This window comes from Mustela putorius, unplaced genomic scaffold (genome assembly GCF_011764305.1).
Source record: "Mustela putorius furo isolate JIRA1106 unplaced genomic scaffold, ASM1176430v1.1 tig00000640_pilon_pilon_pilon, whole genome shotgun sequence".
Taxonomy (NCBI): Eukaryota; Metazoa; Chordata; class Mammalia; order Carnivora; family Mustelidae; genus Mustela; species Mustela putorius.
Genome location: NW_025421432.1, coordinates 10782749 through 10808590, shown reverse-complemented (window position 1 = coordinate 10808590; position 25842 = coordinate 10782749). Strand labels below are relative to the sequence as shown.

Here is a 25842-nt window from a genome sequence, read left to right as displayed (position 1 = left end):
ATAACTATAACTGTGTCACTTTACAAAAGAGTAATTTTCTAATAACTCAAGAGTAGACAAATTTGCATTTTGGTGTTATATATAATCATAAGGTAGGATGTAATTATCACAATACATATTCTGTTGTATGCTTTGATATCTTGAAGTAATTATTTTCCCCCAAATTTATTGTCCTCATATCCAGGTATTCCCCAGATCTTCATTTTTATAGCATAATAGTTTTATAAATTAAAAAAAATAAAGCCCAACTATTTTAGCACATTTTCTTCTTAATTAAATTATTAGTTACAATAGGATTTATTTTAGATTTATGATTAATGTATATTGACCATACTTTGCATGAATTTATTAGACACCTTAAGAATTATGAGATCTTAAAAAAAAGTATTATGAGATCTTAAAAGAATTATGAGATTTTAAAGGAAATGTTTTTATTGGTAGTTGTCTTAGTTTGGATTGCTATAACAAAAATACCATAGACTTGGTGGCTTATACAGTAACTGTTTATTTCTCACAGTTCTGTAGGCTGGGAAGTCCAATATAAGGACAAAAAAATAAATAAAAAATAAAGACACAGGCATATTTGGTGTCTGGTAAGGATCCATATCCTGGCTTATAGACAATGCTTTCTTTTTTTTTTTTTAAGTATAACTTATTTTTTTTTTAAAGATTTTATTTATTTACTTGACAGAGAGAGAGAGAGAGAGATCACAAGTAGGCAGAGATGTAGGCAGAGAGAGAAGGGGAAGCAGGCTTCTCTGGTGAGCAGAGAGCCCAATGTGGAGGTCTATCCCAGGACCCTGAGATCATGACCTGAGCTGAAGGCAGAGACTTAACCCACTGAGCCACCCAGGCGCCCCTAGACAGATGCTTTTTTGCTGTATCTTCATATGGCTGAGAGAGAGAGATTATATCTCTTATGTTTCTTCTTCTATGGATACTAATCCTTAATTACTGATTCATGAGGGCTGTATCCCATGACCTAATGGCCTCCTAAACATCCCACCTCCAAGTACCATCACATTGTGGATTTGGGTTTCAAATCCACAAACATTCAGAAATGGCTCTACTTAATTTATGTTAGTATATGGATGCTAAGATAAGGAGCATACTTTTTAAACTTGGGAAGGATAGTATTTTGGGGAGTGTTGTTGGATAACCAGTTGCTATAAATTACATTTTTTAAAAAATATTTTATTTATTTGAGAGAGAGAGTGAGAGCCAGAGAGAGAACCTGAGTGGAGGGGAGGGGCAGAGGCAGAAGCAGAAGCACACTCTCCACTAAGTAGGGAGCCTGATGCAGGGCTTGATCCCAGGACCTTGGGATAATAACCTGAGCCAAAGGCAGACGCTTAACCGACTAAGCCTCCCAGGTTAGTCAAATCAAAATTAGTCAAAATCAGAATTAGACTTTGAGTTTAGAGTAACTAGAGAATCATTGAAAGGTAAGTATAATTTGGTTTTGTTGAGGAGCACTGTAACATGGAAAGCAGGGTAAATTTTGGAGCTAGGCAGATCTGAATTTAAATTTCATGTGATACACTTTAGGTTTATGGTCATGGGGGAGTCATCTTTCTCAGCTAAATAAAATGGAGTTGTAGAGTTGTTGTAAAGATTGAGAAAAAGGTTAAAATATGCAGTACTGTGCCCAGTGCAATATAGAAGTAAAATATTTATTGGCTGTTATATGGAAGTATAGCAAACTGTGATCTAAGTGTGTCGATGTGCATGGTCAACTCTTCGGTGATGGTCTGTGACAGTCACTGGCCCACAATGAAACAGGAAAAACAAATATAATGTTTAAATGGATATAGATACGTATGTATATGCACTTATATCACACACATACATACACACACACACACACACACACACATTGGATATATATGATTGTTTGGGAGCCACTGATCAAGGATCCTGCAAGTAGGATCTTGCAAGTAAGTCAGTGGGCCCTGCACCAACTTTATTTGAAATCTATTGTGGGAAAAAAAATAAAAGAAATCTATTGTGGGAATACAGAATGAACAGGATAGGGCCCCCAACTCTCAAGGAGCTTATAATTTAATGAGGATGTAGGTATATAAAGAAAAAAAATAATGTATAAGGGAGAATGAAATAAGAACTTAAACAGAAATATGCAAAAATAGAACTTAATGGAAATTTTGACTGGCTTTCTAGGGAGTTAGCATTTTAATTGGGCTTTTGGAGATGATTATAATTTTGAAAGTTTAAAAAAGTAAATTAGACGTTTCAGGAGTTAAAACAATATTAGCAATGTTTCTAAGACTTAGAAAATATTGTTATAGAACATGAGCTGTTGGAGTGCATGGTGAATGGAGAAGTGAGGGGAGGGAAGGCAACAGAACTGGATGAAGTCCGATTATAGTAGATATTGTCATTGTTTCCACTATAAAATTTTAATATTGGAGTATTAAAGATTTTTAAGAAGGGAGGAATGTGATCAGACCCACTTTAGAGCAAAAACTGGTCAGTTTGTGAAAGGTGAATTGTAAATGACTGACCCTCCTGTATTCTGCTTTGGAAGTTTGGGTTTACTTCTATTAAAACAATTATCAAACTGTTGCATTGATCCTTTTTTTTTTTTTTTAAATTCCCCACTAATATATTTGAGTTCCTCAAAGTTGGAGAACTGTGTCTTTTTTTTTTAATTTTTAATTTTTTTATAAACATATAATATATTTTTATCCCCAGGGGTACAGGTCTGTGAATCGCCAGGTTTACACACTTCACAGCACTCACCATAGCACATACCCTCCCCAATGTCCATAACCCCACCCCTCTTCTCCCAACCTCCCTCCCCCCAGCAACCCTCAGTTTGTTTTGTGAGATTAAGAGTCACTTATGGTTTGTTTCCCTCCCAATCCCATCTTGTTTCATTTATTCTTCCATGTTGCATCTCCACTTCCTCATATCAGGGAGACCATATGATAGTTGTCTTTCTCTGCTTGACTTATTTTGCTAAGCATGATACCCTCCAGTTCCATCCACGTCGTCACAAATGGCAAGGTTTCATTTCTTTTGATGGCTGCATAGTATACCACATAGTATACCACATCTTCTTTATCCATTCATCTGTTGATGGACATCTAGATTCTTTCCATGGTTTGGCTATTGTAGACATTGCTGCTATAAACATTCGGGTGCACGTGCCCCTTCGGATCGCTATGTTTGTATCTTTAGGGTAAATACCCAGTAGTGCAATTGCTGGGTCATAGGGCAGTTCTATTTTCAACATTTTGAGGAACCTCCATGCTGTTTTCCAGAGTGGCTGTACCAGCTTGCATTCCCATCAACAGTGTAGGAGGGTTCCCCTTTCTCCGCATCCTCGCCAGCATCTGTCATTTCCTGACTTGTTCATTTAAGCCATTCTGACTGGTGTGAGGTGATATCTCCTTGTGGTTTTGATTTGTATTTCCCTGATGCTGAATGATATGGAGCAGTTTTTCATGTATCTGTTGGCCATCTGGATGTCTTCTTTGCAGAAATATCTGTTTCTGTCTTCTGTCCATTTCTTGATTGGATTATTTGTTCTTTGGGTGTTGAGTTTGCTAAGTTCTTTATAGATTTTGGACACTAGCCCTTTATCTGATATGTCGTTTGCAAATATCTTCTCCCATTCTATCAGTTGACTTTTGGTTTTGTTAACTGTTTCCTTTGCTGTGCAAAAGCTTTTGATCTTGATGAAATCCCAATAGTTCATTTTTGCCCTTGCTTCCCTTGCCTTTGGCGATGTTCCTAGGAAGATGTTGCTGCGGCTGAGGTCAAAGAGGTTGCTGCCTGTGTTCTCCTCAAGGATTTTGATGGATTCCTTTCTCACATTGAGGTCCTTCATCCATTTTGAGTCTATTTTCGTGTGTGGTGTAAGGAAATGGTCCAATTTCATTTTTCTGCATGTGGCTGTCCAATTTTCCCAGCACCATTTGTTGAAGAGGCTATCTTTTTTCCATTGGACATTCTTTCCTGCTTTGTTGAAGATTAGTTGACCATAGAGTTGAGGGTCTATTTCTGGGCTTTCTATTCTGTTCCATTGATCTTTTGATAAATAAGCCAGCCAATAATTGTTATAAATGAATGAATCAATCAGTCTGTCAGAGTAAAGATAATGAAGGCCCAAATATGAGCCCAAAGGCCTTTATGGTCATTACTGAGACTTTGCAGAGGGCTTAGTTGAGAGCCATGGAGATGTTAAAGAGAAAGAAAACTAGATTTTGGGGGGAAAATGTTAAAGCAAAGAAGTAGTATTCTATAAAAGAAAATATGTAAGACCAGTATAGTCTTCAAGGTGAAAAAAGATGTTCAGGAATTCTTCATCATGAAGAATCTAAACTAGAGGAAATGAAAAGGAGGTGACATGGGATGTTAATGAGATAACATATAGGGAGGTCAAACCCCATTTCCTCCATAGGTATTAACACGACCTCCTGTCAGTCTGCCTCCTCGCTCTCTTGAATGCATCCCCTTTTCTCATTTCCTAGGGCCACGGTCTTAGTCCAGGCTATTTTGTTCTCCTATACAGGCTATTACAATGGCTTATTAATAGTCATCGCAGGCTTTTCCACTTCCAATCTGTTTGTCATTCATTCATTTAAGAAGTATTACAAGACACCTGTTTTATGCTGTGGCACAATTTTAGGTGTTGGAGGTATAAGCCACGAAAAGACAAGGAACCTGTTCTCATGGAGCTTACACTTTCTTGGGGAAGAAATTAGACAGGGTGATGTGAAAGCCAGTGATAGCACAGAGTCCTACTAAAGGCTGGGTGATCAAAGAAACCTCTCTGAAGAGATTTGAGTTGATACATGAAAGTCAAGAGCTATTTGTACAAAGTTCCAGGGAGACAACTAGTATGAAGACCTTAAACTAGAGAGCTAGCTTAGTATTTTCCAAAAACAGAAGACCAACATAGATTAAGTATAGTGGGAGAGAAGAAGAAGAATGTGAAATGAGCTCAGAGAAGTAGACAGGGGCCAAAGCATATACATGCAAATATATAGATTATAAGACAGTAGAGAATGATATACTTTGTTCTAAGGATAGTTAGAATCAGTTGGGGAATTTTGAGCAGAGACTGCTCAAATTCAGACTGCAGTCTGATTATGGGGAGATAAAGGAGCAAGCAGAGAAGGCAATGAAAAATTGTTGGCAGTAGTCCAGGCAGTACATGGTGATAGTATGAACTAAAGTTTTAGGAGTGGATGGTTGGGAATATATTTTGGAAGCTGAGTCATCGGGACTTGCTGATAGGTTAGATGATGAGAGACAATGGAAAGAGGAATCAAGAATAATTCTATGTTTGTGGCTTGTGCAGGTGGGTAGATGATCATATTTATGGGGGGAAAGTAGCAGCTTTTTGATGAGCAGTGTCAGGAATCCAGAGTTCTACTTGAGATAGATGTCTGTCAGTCATTGAAGTAGAGACATCAGGGAAGTACTTGATGATAATGAGCCCTGAGTTCAGGCAGAGAGGTTGGGGCTAGAGACATAGTTCAGGAGTCAACTGTAAATAAACGATATTTAAAGCCATGAGTGTAGTTGAGATCTTCTAGAAAGAGACTGTTTATAGAATAAAAGGAGGACAGGACAGAATCCTGGGGTCCTAGAATATTTAGAGATCAAACAAAAGAAGAGGAGCTAGTAAAAGATTTAAAGAAGGAATGATCAATGAGATAGGTGGAGAGCCTAATATACAAGGTGCCCTGGAAACCAGGTTGAAAAATGTTTCTAGGAGGGAACATATCAGCTATTTCAAGTACTGCTGGGAGGTTAAGTAAGAGGTACACTAGGACATGAATGTTGGGTTGTGGAGCAAGGGTTCATTGGGCATTTCAACAGAAGTTGCATTGAAGTTGTGTATTTACTTTAAAAGCCAAGTGCTTATTTTCATACTATGTCATAATTTGTACTTATCTCCTGAGTCTTCTTAAAGACTAAAGACAAGTTTAGAGTTTGGAGGAGTCAGACCTTTGCAAGATTTCCCTTTTCTGCCTTGCTGTTAATAAAGATGACCTGTAGAAATTTCCCAAGTTATTCTGGAATTTCAAGGAGTAGATATGATGTACTTTAATACAATAAGGACTTTTTTACTTCTTTCACATGGAAATTTCCATTAGTTCAACCTTAAAATTATGTCTTCTAAAGCATCTAACACTGCATCTTCTGTCAGAATGTGGCTGTTACTCAGTCTCCTGAGATATCGATACTTCCCAGTGAAATGCTTTTTTTCTGTATTTAATGCTTTTTTGTTTTTTGTTTTTAAATTGGGACTTGCTGGATTTTGTATTTTGTACATCTTTAAGTTTGTAACTATAAGGTAAGTGAGTTACTCTTTATTAAAGAAGAATTTTCAGGCATAAATACTACGAAACTTGTACTCGGGAATCTTCTTAGTTGTGTAGATTTCATTTTATATTTGTAACTGGTTTTCTATATGCAACTGTTCTAAATGACTATTGTATGTTTCAGACAGAACTTGAGAGTAAACTACAACAGCAGTCAACACAAGCAGCCCGGGAACTTGCAGCAGAGAAAGAGAAAATGTCAGTGTTACAAAATACCTATGAAAAAAGTCAGGAAAATCTAAAACAGCTTCAGTCTGACTTCTATGGGAAGGAATCTGAGCTTCTTGCCACCAGGCAAGATCTTAAGGTATAGTAAAATATATTACAAAAATGGAGTAGGTTGTTTATAGACATTCATTATATGACTGTTTGAGTCCAGATGGCAAGGGAATGTTAGTATTTATGGAATATCATGATTGTTTTCTATTAAATTATTATTTTTGGAGTTACATGCTTTTTAAAAATTAAATTGTTTTATGTTATTACAACATATATATGTAAATATAGGCAATTTAAAAATAACATCTGTAACAGTAAAATAATTTGGAAGTATGGTAACTGCTATATTTTAGGCTTATCTAAAGACTTCGCTGTCTTTATGTAAAAAGGTAATTTTTAAGAAGGACTGCTGTTTGATGGGCGGTGAGGATGTACAGAAAGGGGAACCCTCTTACACCGTTGGTGGGAATGCAAGTGGTGCAGCCACTCTGGAAAACAGTATGGAGGTTCCTCAAAATGTTGAAAATAGAGCTACCCCATGACCCAGCAATTGCACTACTGAGTATTTACCCCAAAGATACAAATGTGATTTGAAGGGGCACCTGCACGCCAGTGTGTATAACAGCAGTGTCCACAATAATTGAACTATGGAAAGAGCCCAAATGTCCATCAACAGCTGAATGGATAAAGAAGATGTGGTATATGTATACAATGGAATACCACTCAGCCATCAGAAAATGAAATCTTGACATTTACAACACCGTGGATGGAACTAGAGGGTATTATGCTAAGTGAAATAAGCCAAACAGGGAGAGCCAGTTACCATATGATCTCACTGATATATGGAATTGAAGAAACAAAACAGTCATAGGGGAAGAGAGGAAAAAATAAAATAAGATGAAACCAGAGTGGGAGACACACCATAAGAGACTTAATCATAGGAAACAAACCGAGGATTGCTAAAGGGGAGGAGGTTGGAGGGATGGGGTAACTGGATGATGGACATCAAGAAGGGCATGTGATTTAATGAGCACTAGGTATCATATAAGACTGATAAATCACAGACCTGTACCTCTGAAACCAATATTATATTATATGTTAATTAATTTAATTTAAAAAATAAAAAAATAAATAAAAAGGACTCTATTAGAAAAATCTAAGGATGTACCAATAGTGGTATTAGATGTTAAATAATTTAATTTTAAAAATATAAAAAAATAAAAAGGACTTCATTAGTAAAATCTAAGGATTTTTGAAAATGTAAGCAATTTTACTGTTGGTTGTCAGGCAGTATCGACTTTAGCTTTATATATTGGTCAACTTCCCAAGACTACCAGAATGTCTAATGATTAAAATTAGGAGATTTTAGCTCAAAGTAAACTTAATAACCTAAACATATATGGAAACCTTGTTCTTGACAGTACTATTTGATTAAAGTATCATGTTTATTAAAATGAAGGATGTGGGAAAAGGATAATTTTTATGTAGCATTAAGGTATGAGTTCTCTAAGGTAAATGGAACATCTCCCAGATGGTCCAGCTAGTTGTCTCTCTTTCTTTCTCTTTTTGTCATGGTGAAATACAAACATAATAAAAATAACTGTTAGTTTAAAGAATATTGACCTAAGAGATCTAAGTCCTGTTTGGTTTTTTTGTTTAATTTAAAGTACATTATTGAAAAATTGTTGATAATCACAGGATATTTATATATAATATGTATAAATATAGTATGTCTATATGTTACCATAAGCTGTTATAGGGAAGGCTTTAAGAAGGAGGTAAAATTTGAACAGGTTCTCAAGGTTATATTTGAATATATAGAGAGTCCTAAGAAAGGTTATTTAACTCTGGCACATTTGAGAAAAGGTGCTGCAGTGGAGATGAGCAGAGCCAGGAGGCTAGCATGCTGTTGTGGGTTTGGAGGTTAAGTTAAAAAAGACTGGGATCAAATCATGAAGTATCTTAGATGCCTAGCAAGGATGATTGAACTTTATATTTGGGATGGGGGTGGAAACGCAAAGTACAAGCAAAGGAATAAAATGAAGAAATGGACAGCTTAACCTGAAAGAGGTTTATAGACAGCTTGGATTGGTTCTGGGTAAATTAGCTAGGGAGATTAATTAAGAGGCTATCTCCCTTTCTCCATAAATTCCATTAATCAAGGTGTTAATTGATTAGACTGGGCTTAAAATTCAAGAAGATGGAGCAGAAAAGATGAATGAGGGAGACTGGGTGAAACCAGAGGACTGAATACAGATAGGCCACAAGGGAATTGAAGGAACCAGTGGTAATTAATGATTTGACAAAGAAATAGGAAACTTGGGTCAAAGGATTTTCCTAGTGCTGAGTTGTTACAAGAAAAAAATACCATCTGATGTTTAGAAAGTCTTAACTTGCTGTACTCTCTAAGTAGCTTTATATTATTGGTATTTTTTTCTTTGTAACGTTATTGAAAGTCAGGGAAGGTCTGTAGAAGAGTTTGGACTTTATCCTAAAGGCAGTAGGGACCACAGAATAGCTATGCTTGGATCTGTAGGTTAGGCCAGTGACTGGTGGAGGATAAGGAATGCATTGTGGAGCAGCAGGGCTGAGTGTGGAGAGTGGAGAGAACACTAGGCAGAGTCCATGTACACGTGATGGTAGCCTGGGCAGTAACAGTATGGAAGAGAATGTGGATGAATTAGAAGGATGTTCAGCTGATCAAGGAGATGAAGCTTAAGGATTGATTGCATAAGTCCTATAGAAATCACTGTTTCTGTTTTTGTTTTTTTCAGGCAGATATCTTATTTACCCCAAAGCATGACATGGTGACAGGACTTAGATCTCTTAGGTCAATATTCTTTAAACTAACAGCTATTTTTATTATGTTTGAAAATTACATCAGCTACTAATAATTTTATATGTTGAAAGAAAAATTCATATGTTTGGACAAGAAGAGAAAGGCATAGGGATAAGGCTGCTGAGGAGTTTCTCAACTGTTAAGAGGCATGGATAGATCCTCTATTCCAAAGCATCGTTTTGCAGATGAGACTGAGGTCTGGTGTGGTTTGTGACAGTCCTAGAGCTGCCCAGTAACAGAACCATGATTAAATCTCAGTTCTTCTGATTCATAGCCCTTTACTCTTTTATCATTATTTCACCAGGATTTTTAAATATAAAATAGAATATTGCTTAATTCTATTATTCATGCTTCCCAAAGTATCTGAATTACGTAGGAAGTTTAAAAAAAATATTCCTAGAGAACTTCAAATGATACTTATGGACCAGAATAAGAGATGGTTATTAGCTTTTCTTTCTTTCTCTCTTTCTCTCTTTCTCTCTCTCTTTCTCTCTCTCTCTCTCTTTCTCTCTCTTTCTCTCTCTCTCTTTCTTTCTTTCTTTCTTTCTTTCTTTCTTTCTTTCTTTCTGCGTCAAGAATGTTTTAGGATCTTATTGCATAGAAATGAGAAGGGAGAGGTTGAGAACTTTGTAACATTGACACCTACCTGAGTCTAGACTGCCGTCTGTGGGTTGATTGTGTACTTCAAGACACCAGTGGAGTGGAAGACAGGCTGCCTGATCTATGCCTTTAGCCCCATCTGCTGGATTGTTTGTGAAATACTGATGTTTGTTGACGATATTTCAAATTAATTGGCTATGCTGTATGCTAGTCTTTACTGTTGAAGGAAGGTAGAAGTGGAATTTAATTTAAATTTTGTGAAGCAAAAATTCTAGGATAATAAGTTTAGAGTTAAATATAAACCTTTAGCCTTTACCATTCTTATGTCATTTAATCAGGGATCAAGAAGAAGTAATAAAATTTTAAGTTTTATTTTGAAAGAAGAAAGGAAAAATTGTTGGGCAGACAAGAACAGTAGCTACCACAGAACACTGCAGAAATTCCTTTCAGCTACACTACTGTGATTGTGGTATTCAGGGTCAAGGTTGGTAGGTGATCTACTCAGGGATTTGTGGGAGTAAGTGGCTTAATGATAGGTCCACAAAACTATTCAGTGGGAGGGGGAGTTCCCTAAGGGAAGAGATGCTGAACAGATGAAAATAATGTGGCCTTCAACAAGAAAGATAAATGCATGGCAGTGTTATCACTGAATGGCAGAGATGAATATTCAGAGACAAGACAGAGCAACATGTCTCGGCATCTTCTGAAAAGAATAGTGAAAATTTTTAGCTTGATCTTAAACATTTAGTCACTGGGTTTTGGGGCATTTAAAATTTTATTGGATGTTATTTATACCATGGGCACTTTGGAATTCTTTTGGGTAAAGATTGTTAACTACAGGCTCTAGCGAGCCTCAAGCCTTGGTATTCTTTAGTGTTAGATCAGGACCTCTGTTGACTGACAATTGCTATAAACTGTAGGGGCTAGGCTTTGTCAGATTTTGTTATTTTTACTTGAAATCCCTTTGTGATGCTTATGCCAGTTCCCACATGTACCATGGAGCCTTCTGTAAACACATAGATAGAGTTCATTGTTTTTCTGTTCATTTGATTCATGGCAAATGCTCTCCTAGCACATACAGCTTCCATTTTACATACTGGTTCTGGTTTTCAGGCTACAGAGTGAAATTCTTTAAGTTAAGCACTATCTTTTACCTCCCTGTCTACCTTAGGAGTACACTCAATTAATGGTTAGCTACTTGGTTAGTGAAGGACTCATGACTTTAAGATTTTTGAAAAAGGAGCCTGAGAGTTTTTAGTGTTCACTAGAAGCCATTGGAAATCGAAATTTCATTTATATCAGAAAGACTTCTGAACTGGATTTATTTGTAAGGAATAAACTTTCTTTTTCAGGAAGCTTGAGAACTCCTTAAATAAGGTCTTCATTTTAAAAATTTTCATCTATTTTTTTTTTTCATTGAATGCTTACTATAGCTGAGCCTTGCCCGCAGGGATCTTTGCTAGATTATATCTTCTGCCTCCTGTTCAAAGGAACTGTATCTCCAGAATAAGAAAGATGAACTTCTTCCAGATGGTGGGAGAGCATCTTAGAGTTACTTTTCTTCTCTGCTGCTATTTTGTAGTTGCAACTGAGAGTGTCAATATTCCTGCCATTTTCTGTTACCATATCTACCACCTGTTGCCATATCTATCCCAAAATGAAACCTAATAGGTCAAAAAGTTTTCCCTTTTCACTAGCTTTGTCTTCACAAAATATTTGGACTTTAGAACAGTCAGTAACTATGGGCAGTGTTGATCAACAACACTACTTCTACCACGTAGATGGAAAGTTAAGAGGCTGGGCTAATATCTTTGTCAGAAATAGAGCCCCAGATGTCTGGTAGAGTTTATTCTTTTGATTCACTTGATCAGGTTAGCAGATGTGAAATGGTTTTTTTCACTTCATGACAAAAATCCTTTCTGTTTACTAAAATTTCAGCATGTCACGGGACATCGTAGGTCCTGTAAGACATATATATATGTAATGTAGCATTTAACTACATCTCCTTTTAAATTGCTTTTTTTCATGTCTCCCCATATCTTCTAATTATATATACACACATACACATAAATATAAATACACATAAACATTTATATACATATATATTTTTTTTTTCTGAGTGTGTTTAATACAATCCCTTCTTGTATAATATTCCTTAATACCACTTAGCCAGTAATACTTACAGACGATTTCTAAAGGTTTTGGAATTGCTTCAGTTTTATTAAATATTTTACATTAAACTGTTCTCCATAGGCAGGAGAGTTAAGAGAGTTGTCTAGTGTTCTTTCTTTTTTTTTACCTGATGTTACTGAAAGGCATAACAAGCTATCTTGTTATAGTATATTGCTTTCTACTGTGCTTATGCTAACTGTTGTTTCTGTTGAAATTTGCTAAAATCAAAAAAGGACATATAATAATTTGGGGAAATTGTTTTTATAAGTCTGTAGAAGAGAAGCTTTCTCTAGCACAGGAGGACTTGATTTCAAACAGAAATCAAATTGGACACCAAAATAAATTGATTCAAGAACTTAAAACTGCCAAGGCTACATTGGAGCAGGAATCAGCAAAGAAAGAACAGCAGTTGAAGGAGCAGTGTAAAACACTACAAGATGTCCAGAAAGAAAAGGTATTTCATTTTCTGACTAAATCTAGAATCTGAGAGTTACAACGGCTTTAGAAATTATCTAGTCAAATCTCTTACCTGATACAGGCATCACCTTTATCTTCAGCAGCAGCTCTCCTTAGATGGATTTCTGGTGTCTGATAAAATACTTGTGATAATTGGATTTTTGATGCTATGAAGTACTCTTAATAGCTCCTTTATCATTTCTACTCATTTTTCTTTTTGCTCTTTTTGGTTTTACAAATCTTTTTCATACCATAGACCTCTGGTTATTTAAAAACAGGTGTTATAGCTCCACAACTATCTTATATAACATTTTCTAGTGTGTGAAAGAGAGAAAAAGGTCTAGAAGTAATTCTTAGCTTATAATTCTTAGAATTCAGAGCCAGGTCTTTCTAAGGGAAGTTAGAGTATATTTTACATAAATGGTGCTAAATTATAGAGTTGAAAGCCATCTGTTATATGACCAATACATTTAAAAGTTAGTTAAAGTACCATATGAAAGAGAAATTTGGATTCTAGGAAGCATTTTATTTCTGGCTTCATAGTTGAAATCACATTATTTCTATTAGCTGATAGGATATCATTCTGAAGTTTACAATTCCAGAAGTTCATTGGGTATCTTAATTGTGCAATTCAAAGTCTCTTTAATTTAAAAAATTGGCGGATGTTTTTGTTGGAGTTTGGAGCTGACATGATATTCGTGATTTGTGCCTCAAGTTTAGAAAATTTTGAGACAACTATAGCATATAGGCCTTTAGTTGTAAGGGCTTTGGAACAGTCAGACTTTGTTGTAGTTTTGACTGTATCGCTAAAGGCTTTTATTTAACTTCTCTGAACCTTTGTTCCTTTATTATCAAATGAGGATTAAAAAGAGCTATTTAGTATAAATATCAAATTAGATAATATGTAATATCACTACCTAGGTGCCTTAAATAAAGATATTTCTGGTAATAGTAATAATAACAGCATTAAAGAATGGTAGTTTTGGCTAAATTTTATAGTGTTCTTACTTTGGCCAGACACTATTCATTTTATGGTATTAACATTAACTATTTAATGCTTATAAAGATCTTACTGTTGTTCACATTGTATAAATAATGACAAAGAGGCAAGTGAAGGTAAGTAGTTTGCTCAAGTTAACTTAGGTAAAAAGGGGCAGAAACAGTGTCATAAATAGTTGTAGTTATTTTATTACATTGATTTTCAGTTAAGTATTTTAAAATTACTTTTTAATAAATTCTTTTTCTACAGTCACTGAAAGAGAAAGAACTAGTAAATGAAAAATCTAAATTGGCAGAGATAGAGGAAATTAAGTGTAGACAGGAAAAAGAAATTGTGAAATTGAGTGAAGAACTCAAGTCCCACAAGCAAGAAAGCATAAAGGTATGTTAAAATAATCATTGTTCTTCCCTCTGTACTGTATTATTGTCATTTAAATAAAAAAATACATATATTATTGGAAACCTGCTATGTGCCAGATGTGTTGTTTCGTCATTTTGACAAATGCTTTCACTATTGTGCTGCATAGTGTCTATATACATATATTGAAACTATGTTACTTATGTTTTCAGCTTTTTGAATAAAGCAAAGTAACTCTAAAAGTTTAGATTTGTTGAGATGATAATCAAGAGAGCTATTGATTTAGGGGTACCTGGGTGGCTTAGTTGGTTAAGTGACCTACTCTTGATTTCAGCTCAGGTCTTGATCTCAGGGTTGTGAATTCAAGCCCTCTGTTGGCTCCATACTGGGTTGTAGAGTCTAATTAAATAAATAATTTTTTTAAAAAGTTGGGGGGCACCTGGGTGGCTCAGTTGGTTAAGCATCCCACTCAAGCTTAGGTCTTGATCTTAGGGTCATGGTTTGGGCCCCACCTTGTGTTCTATGCTGGGCATGGAGCCTACTTCAAAAAATAAAAAAGAAGAGCTATTGATTTAGAAAATGATATTTATAGATAGTAAGCTAAAAAACAGAGTCTAAAACTCAGATTTTTATGGGATTGTGTTTTTTCAATTGTTTTTCTTTCCTAAAATTTTTGATAATCTGTTCTGAACATTTTTCCTGTCATAAGAATAATAGGGGATCAGTTGAAAAAACCAATTGTCTATAATTTGCTTTGTAAAAAATTATTAAATTTCTTAGAAAAAGGTTAAATTCTCTCTTGACTGCTCTCACTACCTTTTATGTCTACCAATATACTTACCATTTTGGTTTTTAATTAATTATCTCTTTATATCATTATATTCTTATATACTGTGACTTCCGTAAAGCAGGTAATGTATATAATTCATCTCTATATGTCTTCTTAAAAACTAACACAATGTGTGATGCCTAAGCAGTGACCAGTGAATGCTGACTAAGTGAAGAAAGGGAAAATAGGGGCTAGGAGTTTTTCCATAATTGAATTAAAATATGCATGTAAAGTTATTACTTGGATCTAAATGGTTATTGAGCAGGAAGTAAATAATCTTTCCTCTTTTAAACCAATTGTTTAAAATAGTGAACTTTAAGGATCTCCTAAGAGGAGAGGTTAAAACTCATATTGTATGTATTGTTATGATAACTTGTCTAACCGCTACATATGGAAACATTTACTGTAAAGGATGATTTATTTTTGGCCTTTTTCAATAGGAGGTAACAAATCTCAAGGATGCCAAGCAGCTTTTGATTCAGCAGAAATTAGAGCTTCAAGGGAAAGTAGATTCCTTGAAGGCAACCCTTGAGCAGGAGAAGAGAAACCAGCAAATGCTAAAAGAACAGGTGAAAAAGGAGGAAGAGGAACTGAAGAAAGAATTTACTGAGAAGGAAGCTAAACTGGTCAGTAATTTTATGGTGGGGAGTGTGTTTTGAGATTGATTTTATAAGTCAATCCAGTAACAGAGGATTTTTCTACTTAGAAGTTAGGATTTAAATGCTCTTACCTAGCATTTTAATTTTTGATTGAGAAAAGAGATCTGATTTGTTTAAAGAGCTGGCATGTATTTGGAAATATTTTAGTCTGTAATTACATTTTGGTTTATATAAATAAAAATTCAATAAAACTTAATTCAAAAAAATGAAAACCTTTCAGTGCCAGAAAAACAAACAAATCCACAATTGTGTAGGTTGAGGTAAATGGCATGGATTGCTAATGATGTTAAGCTCATTTGTTTAGTCCAAGTGAATGTTGATAAGGGAGAACGGAAACTTCAGTTTGGAATTTTGATGACCAAAGTCTACTTTTCCTTCCCTAAATTGTGCATGCCAAAATGGGAAGCATCTGGCTTTCCTCTATTGAATTAAGTCCAGATAACTTGAATGCTGAATGTTTTAGTTGAAGGTTTGAATTTCAAGTTCACACAGTGATCTGAAGGGTTTGTATTTTTTTGTTTTTTGTTTTTGTTTTGTTTTGTTCGGTTTTTGGCAGGTTGGTAGACAAAAAGATGTATGTGGAATTTGAGATGGATAATGCCAGCTTTGCATCCAGGGTCTTTGCTATCCTTAACTATGTGTTCTTCCTCTGTGCTAGTGAGAAAAGGAAAATATCTCAAACTGCTTTATGTTCACTGGTGTTATAAGAAGCTTGCTGACCATCATTTCAGCATAATGGCCTTGAGCCACTTCAGATTACACAGATGTTTTTGGAATTAGTTTCATTAGTGTAAAATGAAATACATTCTCCTGCCTTCTTTCCTGAAGAAGTAATATTATTTATGTTGCCAATATTTTAAATTCAATAGCTAATTAAATTTATTTTGCATTACTTTTGTAATAGGTTTTTTTCTCACTGTTCTTCCTTTTTCAGCATTCTGAAATAAAAGAAAAAGAAATAGGAATGAAGAAGCATGAAGAAAATGAAGCTAAACTTACCATGCAGATTACAGCATTAAATGAAAACTTAGGCACTGTAAAGAAAGAGTGGCAGTCCAGTCAACGGAGAGTCAGTGAGCTCGAGAAACAGACGGACGACTTACGGGGTGAAATTGCAGTGTTAGAAGCTACAGTTCAGAATAATCAGGATGAAAGGAGAGCACTACTAGAAAGGTGATTGATGTCTAGTCAAATTAGTTTATTTCCATTCTAAGTGACGAAAAGATGGTCTTTTTCCACATTTTAAAAAATACAAGTCTTGAGAAAAATGCATGGGTCCTGTAGGTATTTATGTAGCCATTTAAAAACTAACCCTTAAAGCAATCAGATAGTTGAAATTCATGTATTATATTTGAAGTTACTGAAGTAGTTTATTATGTATGTTCTAGAAGGATCCTTATCATTAAAAAATTTAATAGTCTCTTTGCCATCTATTCTAGATGCCTTAAAGGAGAAGGTGAAATAGAAAAGCTTCAAACCAAAGTCCTTGAATTGCAAAGAAAGCTGGATAATACCACTGCAGCAGTGCAGGAGCTGGGCAGAGAAAATCAGTCCCTTCAAGTAAGTCATCTGGTAATGTGAGGCTGTTTTTCAGTATAGAATTAACTCTTAGGGAAAGCACATTTTCAGTCTTTAAAAGAAATCTCCGATATTTAGTAAATACTTTTGAATGGTTACTTTCTTTGTAGCAGTATTGTTTGTGTTATGGATAATTAAATAAAAGGGATAAAGAATTTGTCTGAGAGAACCCTGGGATTAGTGAGAAAGCCTTGTCATTCCTGAATTGTCAGTACTGGGAAAATTCAGAAACATCAAGGAATAGTTGAGTCACTATTTGATAAAGAAGTGATGGGCTTGGTGCCCAGAAAGGATTGATCATTAAGGTTAGAATGGATGGGAAATCACTAAGGATTAGAAATTACCAGTGCCTTTGAGGACTAAAATTTGATTTACTTTATTTTTTTTTTTGTCATTCAGACTTATGAATTTAACAACTTTTGACAATGGAAAATGACCAAAGTATTTTGGATATTTAAAATTTTATCCCATGGTGCCTATAAGTCAAAATTTTATAAAGTTGGGCACCAAGGGCACCTGGGTGGCTCAGTGGGTTAAAGCCTTTGCCTTCGGCTCAGATCATGATCCCAGGGTCCGGTGATCAAGCCCCGCATCCCGCTCTCTGCTCAGCAGGGAGCCTGCTTCCTTTCCTCTCTCTCTGCCTGCCTGTGATTTCTGTCTGTCAAAATAAATAAAATCTTTAAAAAAAAAAAAAAAGTTGGGCACCAAATTAGAAATTATGCATCATTCTTCAAAATGTTGAATGTTATATGTACAGGCACTTGTTTTTGTTTGTTTGTTTTTTTTAATAGATCAAACACACACAAGCATTAAATAGGAAATGGGCTGAAGACAACGAAGTACAAAACTGTATGGCCTGTGGGAAAGGCTTTTCAGTAACAGTGAGACGGGTAAATTATTTTATTCATATTGCTATGGTTCTGAATTTTATTTCTCAATATCAATTAATGTTTTAACCATCAGCATAATCTTGCATTTGATGGATTAAAAACATTTTCTATTTGTTGATTAACTTTACAGCTATATAGAATCATTAAATTTTATGCAGTATAGTTTCTGATCAGCATATGTGTTTCAATTTTAGTTTTAAATTTAGTCATTGCCTCTCTATTGAATTATTCTCTGGAATAATCATTTTCTGAACCAGTGGGCCAGGATTAAACTCATATGTTTTAGTCATCATTGGGTTCTTTTAAAGAAAAAGAAGAGATTAAAAAACCTTTTTTTCTAAATAATACCATGTTATGTTTCAGGTTTATATTCTTATTGATGAAATTATGCCTAAAACACTTGGCAAATAGGAATGGTTTTTACCTGGTAGGATGAGATGCTTTATTATCACTTTTTAGATGCCTCTTAAGGTTCTTTTGAGAATTCCATGATAAATGCCATATAAAATGTTTAGCATAGTATCTGGTAAATAGGAAACATTCAGATTAACTAAGGGATTAAATTGACATACTGAAATGGTATATTATTAAATAATACACTAATCACTTGAAAATTAATATACCTGCACAGTACAGTCTGTAGTAGTCTTGTAGTCTCATAATGCTTTTGGTATAGTTTCTATGCTTGAAATTGTTTAATTTTTGTCATTTACAGCATCACTGCAGACAATGTGGAAATATCTTCTGTGCTGAGTGTTCAGCCAAAAATGCCTTAACTCCTTCTTCCAAGAAGCCTGTTCGTGTCTGTGATGCATGTTTCAATGACTTGCAAGGATAATGGGTTATCACAATGTCAGAGTAGTATTACACTAACATTAGATTTTTAATAAATGCACTTAATAGAGGTCTTGGACTACTATTTGATTTGGACAGTGGTTGCAATATTAGACCAAATTAGAATTCATATATTTTGGAATGTTATCAATATCAAGTAAAACTCTTCTATTTTTGTGAGACTTGGGCTCATCTTTCATTACTTTTTTCCATTTAACCCCTGAAACAGCTTTCATGCCAAGTTTAGAATTAGCCAATGAAATGTAAATAAACTTTGGACAGAAAATAGCAATGTATTTTTTTAAATATAATTTCATTGTTCACAAGTGACATGAATACAGTTCCATAGCTTACTTCTTCCTCCCAAATTTAGGATACAAAAATGTACATGGGTGATATATGTTGCACAATAGCACATTAATTATATTAAATACTCATTGTGAAGTCATGCACAGAACTATAAAACGTTTTTTTTTCTTATATATAGGTTCATAGCTCAGTTGCATTATTATGTTATAAATTTACTACTCAAGTACAGTTTATGTTGAAATATGTATTAACCATGAATTTAAACATGGTTTTTGTTTTAACAATATTGATTAAATTCTCTTGGGTAGATTTTATGAAAACCTCTGTAAAATCAGTTTGCTTACTTTATGGTTATCCTGGGGTGGGTTGTATTTTAAAGATTAGGGTTAATTTTTCTTTTTCTTTGTCTTTTTCTATCTAACTTTTAAACTCTCACATATTCTCAATTAGGAATCTAGAAAACCTCTCACCCTCACCCCCCAGTTGGAGGATGAATAATAGAAATTGTATAATGGTTCTATTCTCAGTTTCTTGTAAGAGGAAAGTTTTCTGAGATTAGCCTTTATATTATACCCTCATTATACCCTATATTATACCTTGTCTCTCCTGCATCTGGGGGAATCTGAGTTTGCTTTTTTAATGGATCTTTGTTTTCCTTTTATTTGGTTTAACCTTTCTAAGCATAGCTCAGCTTCACTATTGTTTTATAATTTTGCATCTTAAAGCCAGTAACTGATAACGCTCTGGTCTTATCTGCATAAACGAATACAAATGATAAGGAGATATTAAATATTCTACTTTATATTTTCTTCTTACCTAGTAGGGAAACAGTTTTGAAAGTTGTGAACTTGACTTTAATTTAAAATGATTCTGAATTTGGGGTTCTATATCAGCTGGCAAATCTTTTAATTTTGCAAAAATATTACTATGAAATTACTTCGAAATAACAGCTGGAGAGAAGAGTATCACCAAAAACAAATGTATGTGGGAATCCCAAAGTTATAATCAGAACTGAAGCAGAGTGGCTAATTAAGGATAATTAAAAGTTAGCTTATTTGTATGGTGAACAATGGAATTGAGTTTTAATTTATTATGGTCTTACTCATTTGGCAAATTGGAAAAAATCTGTAGAGAGGTCATTAATATTGACTTATTCTTTTTAGAAAAAAAAGTACGAAGTTATCCGTTTGTGCAATGTAATCATTTGGTAATAATATCAGGGAAGGATGGGACTTAATATTTCATTTGCAATGGTTTACCATACATACTTGCTTTCAAATATCATGCTGAAATAAAGTTGTGTTTATGCTTTACCTGTAACATCTAAGAATTAAAAAGATTGTCATATAATTATTTAATTATTTTTTAAAAAGCCATTTAAATAAGTCTTGCTGTCAGTAGCTATTAATGACCCTGTTTGTGAGGCCCTCAGTTTGTATAAACATATATCCTTCAGCTTATATAAAGAAGAAATACAGTGACTCTTTATTAAAAATAATAATTGGATAATATAAATTGAGCTAAAATTATTTGAGCCTTTTTATGTACTTATAAATCCTTTCAAATAGTCTTAATTCTATACTCTAACACATTAGAAACAGTATGAAACTTAGGAACTTTCTGCTTTGGAAAAACGGATACTCATAGCACCATTTTTTGTTTTTGTTTTTGTTTTAAGATCATAAAACTTCATGAGGATTATAGGTTAAGTATTTGTTCATTTCGTCTCCTAATTGGGTGCACTGAAGGCCTTTTCCCTGTCTTGTCCCCCCACCTCTATATTCCCCCCAATTGTGGGGACAACAAATAAAATCGTATGTGTTTGAGTCATTTTCTAGTTTTCATCTAGCTAATCTCATTTCATAGGTCCTGAATAATTTACTACAGGCTACTCTACTAATAATTTTGGAAATGAAACCTTTTCTTTGTTGTTGTTTATTAACTTTCACTAATTTAAGATGTTTTAGAAACAAAGAATTTTCTTTTTCTTTTATTTAAAGTCATCTTTTGAGTTCTTATTGGCTCTACATTTTAGATGTTTGCTGGTACTATTTGTCAGTGAGTTAGAACTCGCATGTCTGAGCTTTTGGCTCTAACGCAGTCTTTTGGCATCACTTGTTAGTAAATTCCAAAACCCAGCACAGAAATGTGAATTAAAATCAAGTTTTGCTGGGTTCGTGTACAATAAACTATACCTACAGATTTTCTTTAATAGAAAGAAGAGACAGCTGCTGGTATAGGATTAGTTCATTTTGAAGAAAAAAGAGGGAAACAAACACAAAGACCTCAATGCAGTGTACAAATAACATTTTGTTCAACTACCTCTTAATGTGGAATTAGCTAGTTTAATAGTTTCCTCACCGTAATGTTAAATAGTAACTGCCAAATTTGTTAGTTTCCCATCTCTCTTAGAAAGGCTTTAAGATTATTTTATAGTTTTGAGAACTTTGAAGCCACTTTTTTTTAACTTTGCATTTGCATAAAAATGTTTAGCTTTTAAGTGGACAGCAAATTATGATCATATATTTTGATATTCATGACCTATTTGACTATAGCAATTTTTTTTAATGCACTTTGGCTATTAAACCATGGATGATTTGATCCGTAAGATTTAAATGTGCCATCAATTTAGTATTCCTAGACATGAGCTTGATGAATGGTATTCTGTAATTATAATGTGCCACACATTATGGTGTCTTAATTGCCCTTTGCCTGAATTTTAATGATCAATTTGTTATTGTTGCAGATGTGAATATTGTGCATAAACTTACTAAATTTATGTAAAATTGTATAAAGTAGAATTGGAAATTGCTAAGTTCTTTCTGTGTAGAAGTAATGAATTTATTGTAACATGATGCAGTTATATATATGACATTGTGTACTTCCTTGAACTGGATCATATATTCATAGTTTCTATAGAAACTTGTGCATGAATATTTTCTCATTTAGGTTTTTAATTCATTATTTGTATTGTGTTTCCTACTTGTGATCATGTAGTTGTGCCTTATTTTTGTGAGAGAGTTTAGCTCAGTAAATACTGTAATTTCTAAACTCAGTGAGTGGAAGGTTATTGATTATAAATGTAACTGATAAATTACACAACAGCATTTAAATCTGTATAGAGAACAATGGAAGGATCCTTATTGAATTGTTGCTTTTGTTTTTTTTAATTTGTTAAAGATGATATTAAAAAACCTTTTCTTTCTAGTACCTGTATTCTGTGACTGTAAATTATTTTGCCTATTTAAAAAAGAGTACAAAATGATAACCATTTTGTATATATTTACAGAATGTTAGAACTTTCTGCTTGGATGGAGACGGGATAAGCTTTGATGTTTAACGTAAAGTAGTAAGTTCATAACTTGAAGAGAAATTACTAAAGCCATTTTGCTTAGGACATTCTGTTTTCATTCCATTCATTATTGTGGAAAATTAATAAGCTACAAAGAAATGTTAAACAATATTGAAGTAATTCCTTTTTTCATTGTTTATCTAAGTTTGCACCCAGGTGACCATTTAAAGAGTCTTTTCTAAGGGCTCAGTAAGCCATCATTTTTTACTGTGTTTTTCCTGGGAACCAAAGTTCCCGAAGTGTTTTTTCATTTTACTCTAATGTGTGCTTACCTTTAAAGAGTTTAATATGGATGTTCTTAAGGACTTATTGGATTATATATTAGATATGTTCTTTTATGAGATTTATAGAATTTCAGTTTAAATATATAGAGTATTCTTTTTTTTTTTTTTTAAGATTTTATTTATTTATTTGACAGAGATCACAAGTAGGCAGAGAGGCAGGCAGAGAGAGAGGAGGAAGCAGGCTCCCCGCGGAGCAGAGAGCCTGATGTGGGGCTTGATCCCAGGACCCTGGGATCATGACCTGAGCCAAAAGGAAGAGGCTTTAACCCACTGAGCCACCCGGGCACCCCTATATAGTGTATTCTTTTAAAAATTCTATTGTGGTAAGAATGCCTAACGTAAGATCTACCCTCTTTGAGAGCTTTTTCTGTGTATAGTACAGCAGACCTCTAAAGCTTCCTCATCTCATTTAGCTGGAATTTTATACCATTGATTGGTAACTCCTCATTTCCCCCTCTATTGGAAACCACGTTCTACTCCGATTCTGTGAATTTGACTACTTTCGATACCTCATGTCAGTGGAATCACACAGTACTTGTCTTTCTGTGACTGACTTATTTCCCTTAGCATAATGTCCAAGGTTCATCTATATCATTGCAAGTTGCAGAATTTCCTTCTTTTTAAGTTTGAAACAGTATTCCATTGTATGTATGGACTACATTTTCTTTATCTGTTCATCCTCTGATGGACATTAAGGTTTCTTCCACTTCTTTGCTACCGTAAATAGTGCTGTGATGGACACAGGATTGTTAATATTTTTTTGTACATAGCATATTCTTAATTGGTTTTAAATCTTGATGCTAATTTACTTAGTCTTTCTCTCCCTCAAATGAGATTTCAGGGTAAAATTAGTTCTTTATACATATAAATATTTACTGGACTCATGGGACTTTAAAAAAAGAATCCTGAGAGATTGCCTAGTTCCAGTCCATTGCCCTCCTCTTGGCTTGGTTTATAGCTAAAAATTCCTGCAAGAGGATTGTTATTTTTTTCTAAAAAATATATCTACTATTTTTTGGCCAAAAATTTCTAAGTCTTCTCTTACATAAATCTGTATTGTCTTCTCCTGGACATAATTGTTTTCAATCCCATCTGGGTGCCATCTCTAGGAGCTTACTTGAAGTCTAGTCCCTGTTCTCTGCTCGTTTTTTCTTTTTTCTCATTTATTCTTAGACATTAACAGTAATTATTGTTTTCCAGATTTTCCTCTTATTTCTACCTGTTCTTGATAAATATCTGAGATTATTATACAGAGACTGTGACCTTCCTTTCTAACAGTGCTTGGTTCTTATAGAAGAGCCTTTATGCTGTACTTGTCTGTCCTGCCTGTGTTTTTCCTCAGAATTAACTGTGCACATGACTTTTTCAGGCATTATCCTCTCTATCCTATCCTCCAACTTAAGGAGATCAGTTAATGTCTCACTTACCTTTAAGCCCAGATTGATTGATTTAGTACTTCCATTTTGGAAATTGCAAAAGTTACCAATCCTAAATTGAAATTTGTGGATTTCCTTTTGATATAATCTGACTATAAGAACTAGTTTTTTAAATGCAGTTAATAGTATATTCTACCATGACAATATAACAATTCAAATTGTCTTTCTTTGTAAAAATTCCAATGATGTTTCAAGTCCTTCCTGCCAAATAAACTGTACTGTGCTAACACATTGCACACGCGCATACACACACACACACACGCACACACCACTCAAAACCAGAAAGTGGTTTTATGACACATTCTTCCAAAAATGAGGTTCAGAGAAAGACTTTCTATTAAATCTTAACTATTTCTATGAAAATCTCCTATGTAAAACTGTTAACCAGTGAAACTGAAACAAATACTTTTTTTTTTCTTAAAATAAGGAAATTTAGTCTTTAGGATTTTCTACTTCTAAGTTAGGTTATTTTAAAATATACCTAAGATAAGCAAACTGTTGGCAAATAAGAATTTAAAAACTATTAAATATAGACTTATTGCTCAATCTGTTAGAAGAGCAAAGTTTATATCTGAGTTAGAATTGCATGTGAGGTAGGACTCTAAAGCAGTAAGACTGATTTACAAACCATGTGGGAAATTTGTATTCATTATTGAAATACTCGAAGTGAGTAGAACTCACATTGAGCACAAGCAGGGGACATTGCTTTCCTCCTGACACTCCATCCCTTTACAAATTCTAATAGCACCATCCTTCACTCACATCTCTTGCAAGTCCTGCCAAGACATTATAAGGTCGTCTAGATAACACTATGTACCTGCCAAAAAATTCCTCAGAGTTCAAATTTGTTGCAGTCATTATTCCTCCCTAGTAAGGATTTTCTTGGCTCAAATTCTCAAATTCTGGACCTCCTTTAAAATACATATTTCCTTCTAGCTCATTACTAAATAAGTATTACAGAAGTTTGAATGAGGGACACCTGGGTGGCTCAGTGGATTAAGCCTCTGCCTACAGCTCAGGTCATGATCTCAGGGTTCTGGGATCGAGTCCCACATCGGGCTCTCTGCTCGGCAGGGAGCCTGCTTCCTCCTCTCTCTCTGCCTGCCTCTCTGCCTACTTGTGATCTCTGTCTGTCAAATAAATAAAATCTTAAAAAAAAAAGTTTGAAAGAGTATCTTAATCCCTAATGTCTAAAAAGATGCACCACTTGTTTTAGGTCCCTAAATGTCAGGATTCTGCAGGCAATGTAAATAAAGATATATTCTTGGTTTCCTGATTCTTGGTGAAGCAAGAGACCGCTGCTATTATTTGTGCCGTCCACATTTCCTGTTTAAAATATATATGGGGGGGGGGGAGCAGAGGGAGAATGTTGTCAATTTTTCACATATTTAGACTAATATTTTCCTTTTATTTATTGACTTGCTCTTTAAAACTGAAGACTAATGAAACATTGCATATTTCCCATTTTCTTTCTTAAATCCAATATATCATAAAATAGCTCTAATCATGCATGAAGGTGCAAATGGATTAAATGAGTATGGTGTAGAAGAAGTTGGGAAAACAGTTATGAGTAATCAAGGAACCATAATAGTCAATGATAACTAATTAGAAAAATGAGCACCGAGAATATAAATAGTTTGAAAGTTCAATTTCTTGAATTTCCATTTTG

General features: G+C 34.3%; 2 protein-coding genes across 4 annotated transcripts in view; one reads left to right on the top strand and one right to left on the bottom strand.

Annotated features, from left to right (window-relative positions):
• EEA1 (early endosome antigen 1) overlaps nt 1–22317 on the top strand; it is a 120294-nt gene extending 97977 nt beyond the window's left edge. For all 3 annotated transcript variants that reach the window (XM_045082984.1, XM_045082983.1, XM_045082985.1), the window contains 8 exons: nt 6484–6666; nt 12458–12643; nt 13895–14026; nt 15272–15457; nt 16425–16663; nt 16930–17050; nt 17860–17958; nt 18674–22317. In XM_045082984.1, coding sequence (XP_044938919.1) covers nt 6484–6666; nt 12458–12643; nt 13895–14026; nt 15272–15457; nt 16425–16663; nt 16930–17050; nt 17860–17958; nt 18674–18796 — 1269 coding nt within the window. In that variant the 3' untranslated portion in view covers nt 18797–22317. The remainder of the gene's footprint in view (nt 1–6483; nt 6667–12457; nt 12644–13894; nt 14027–15271; nt 15458–16424; nt 16664–16929; nt 17051–17859; nt 17959–18673) is intronic.
• A 3083-nt stretch (nt 22318–25400) lies between these two features.
• PLEKHG7 (pleckstrin homology and RhoGEF domain containing G7) overlaps nt 25401–25842 on the bottom strand; it is a 62264-nt gene continuing 61822 nt past the window's right edge. Inside the window, 1 exon segment of the mRNA XM_045082989.1 lies at nt 25401–25499. Within this exon segment, the coding sequence (XP_044938924.1) occupies nt 25401–25499 (99 nt within the window).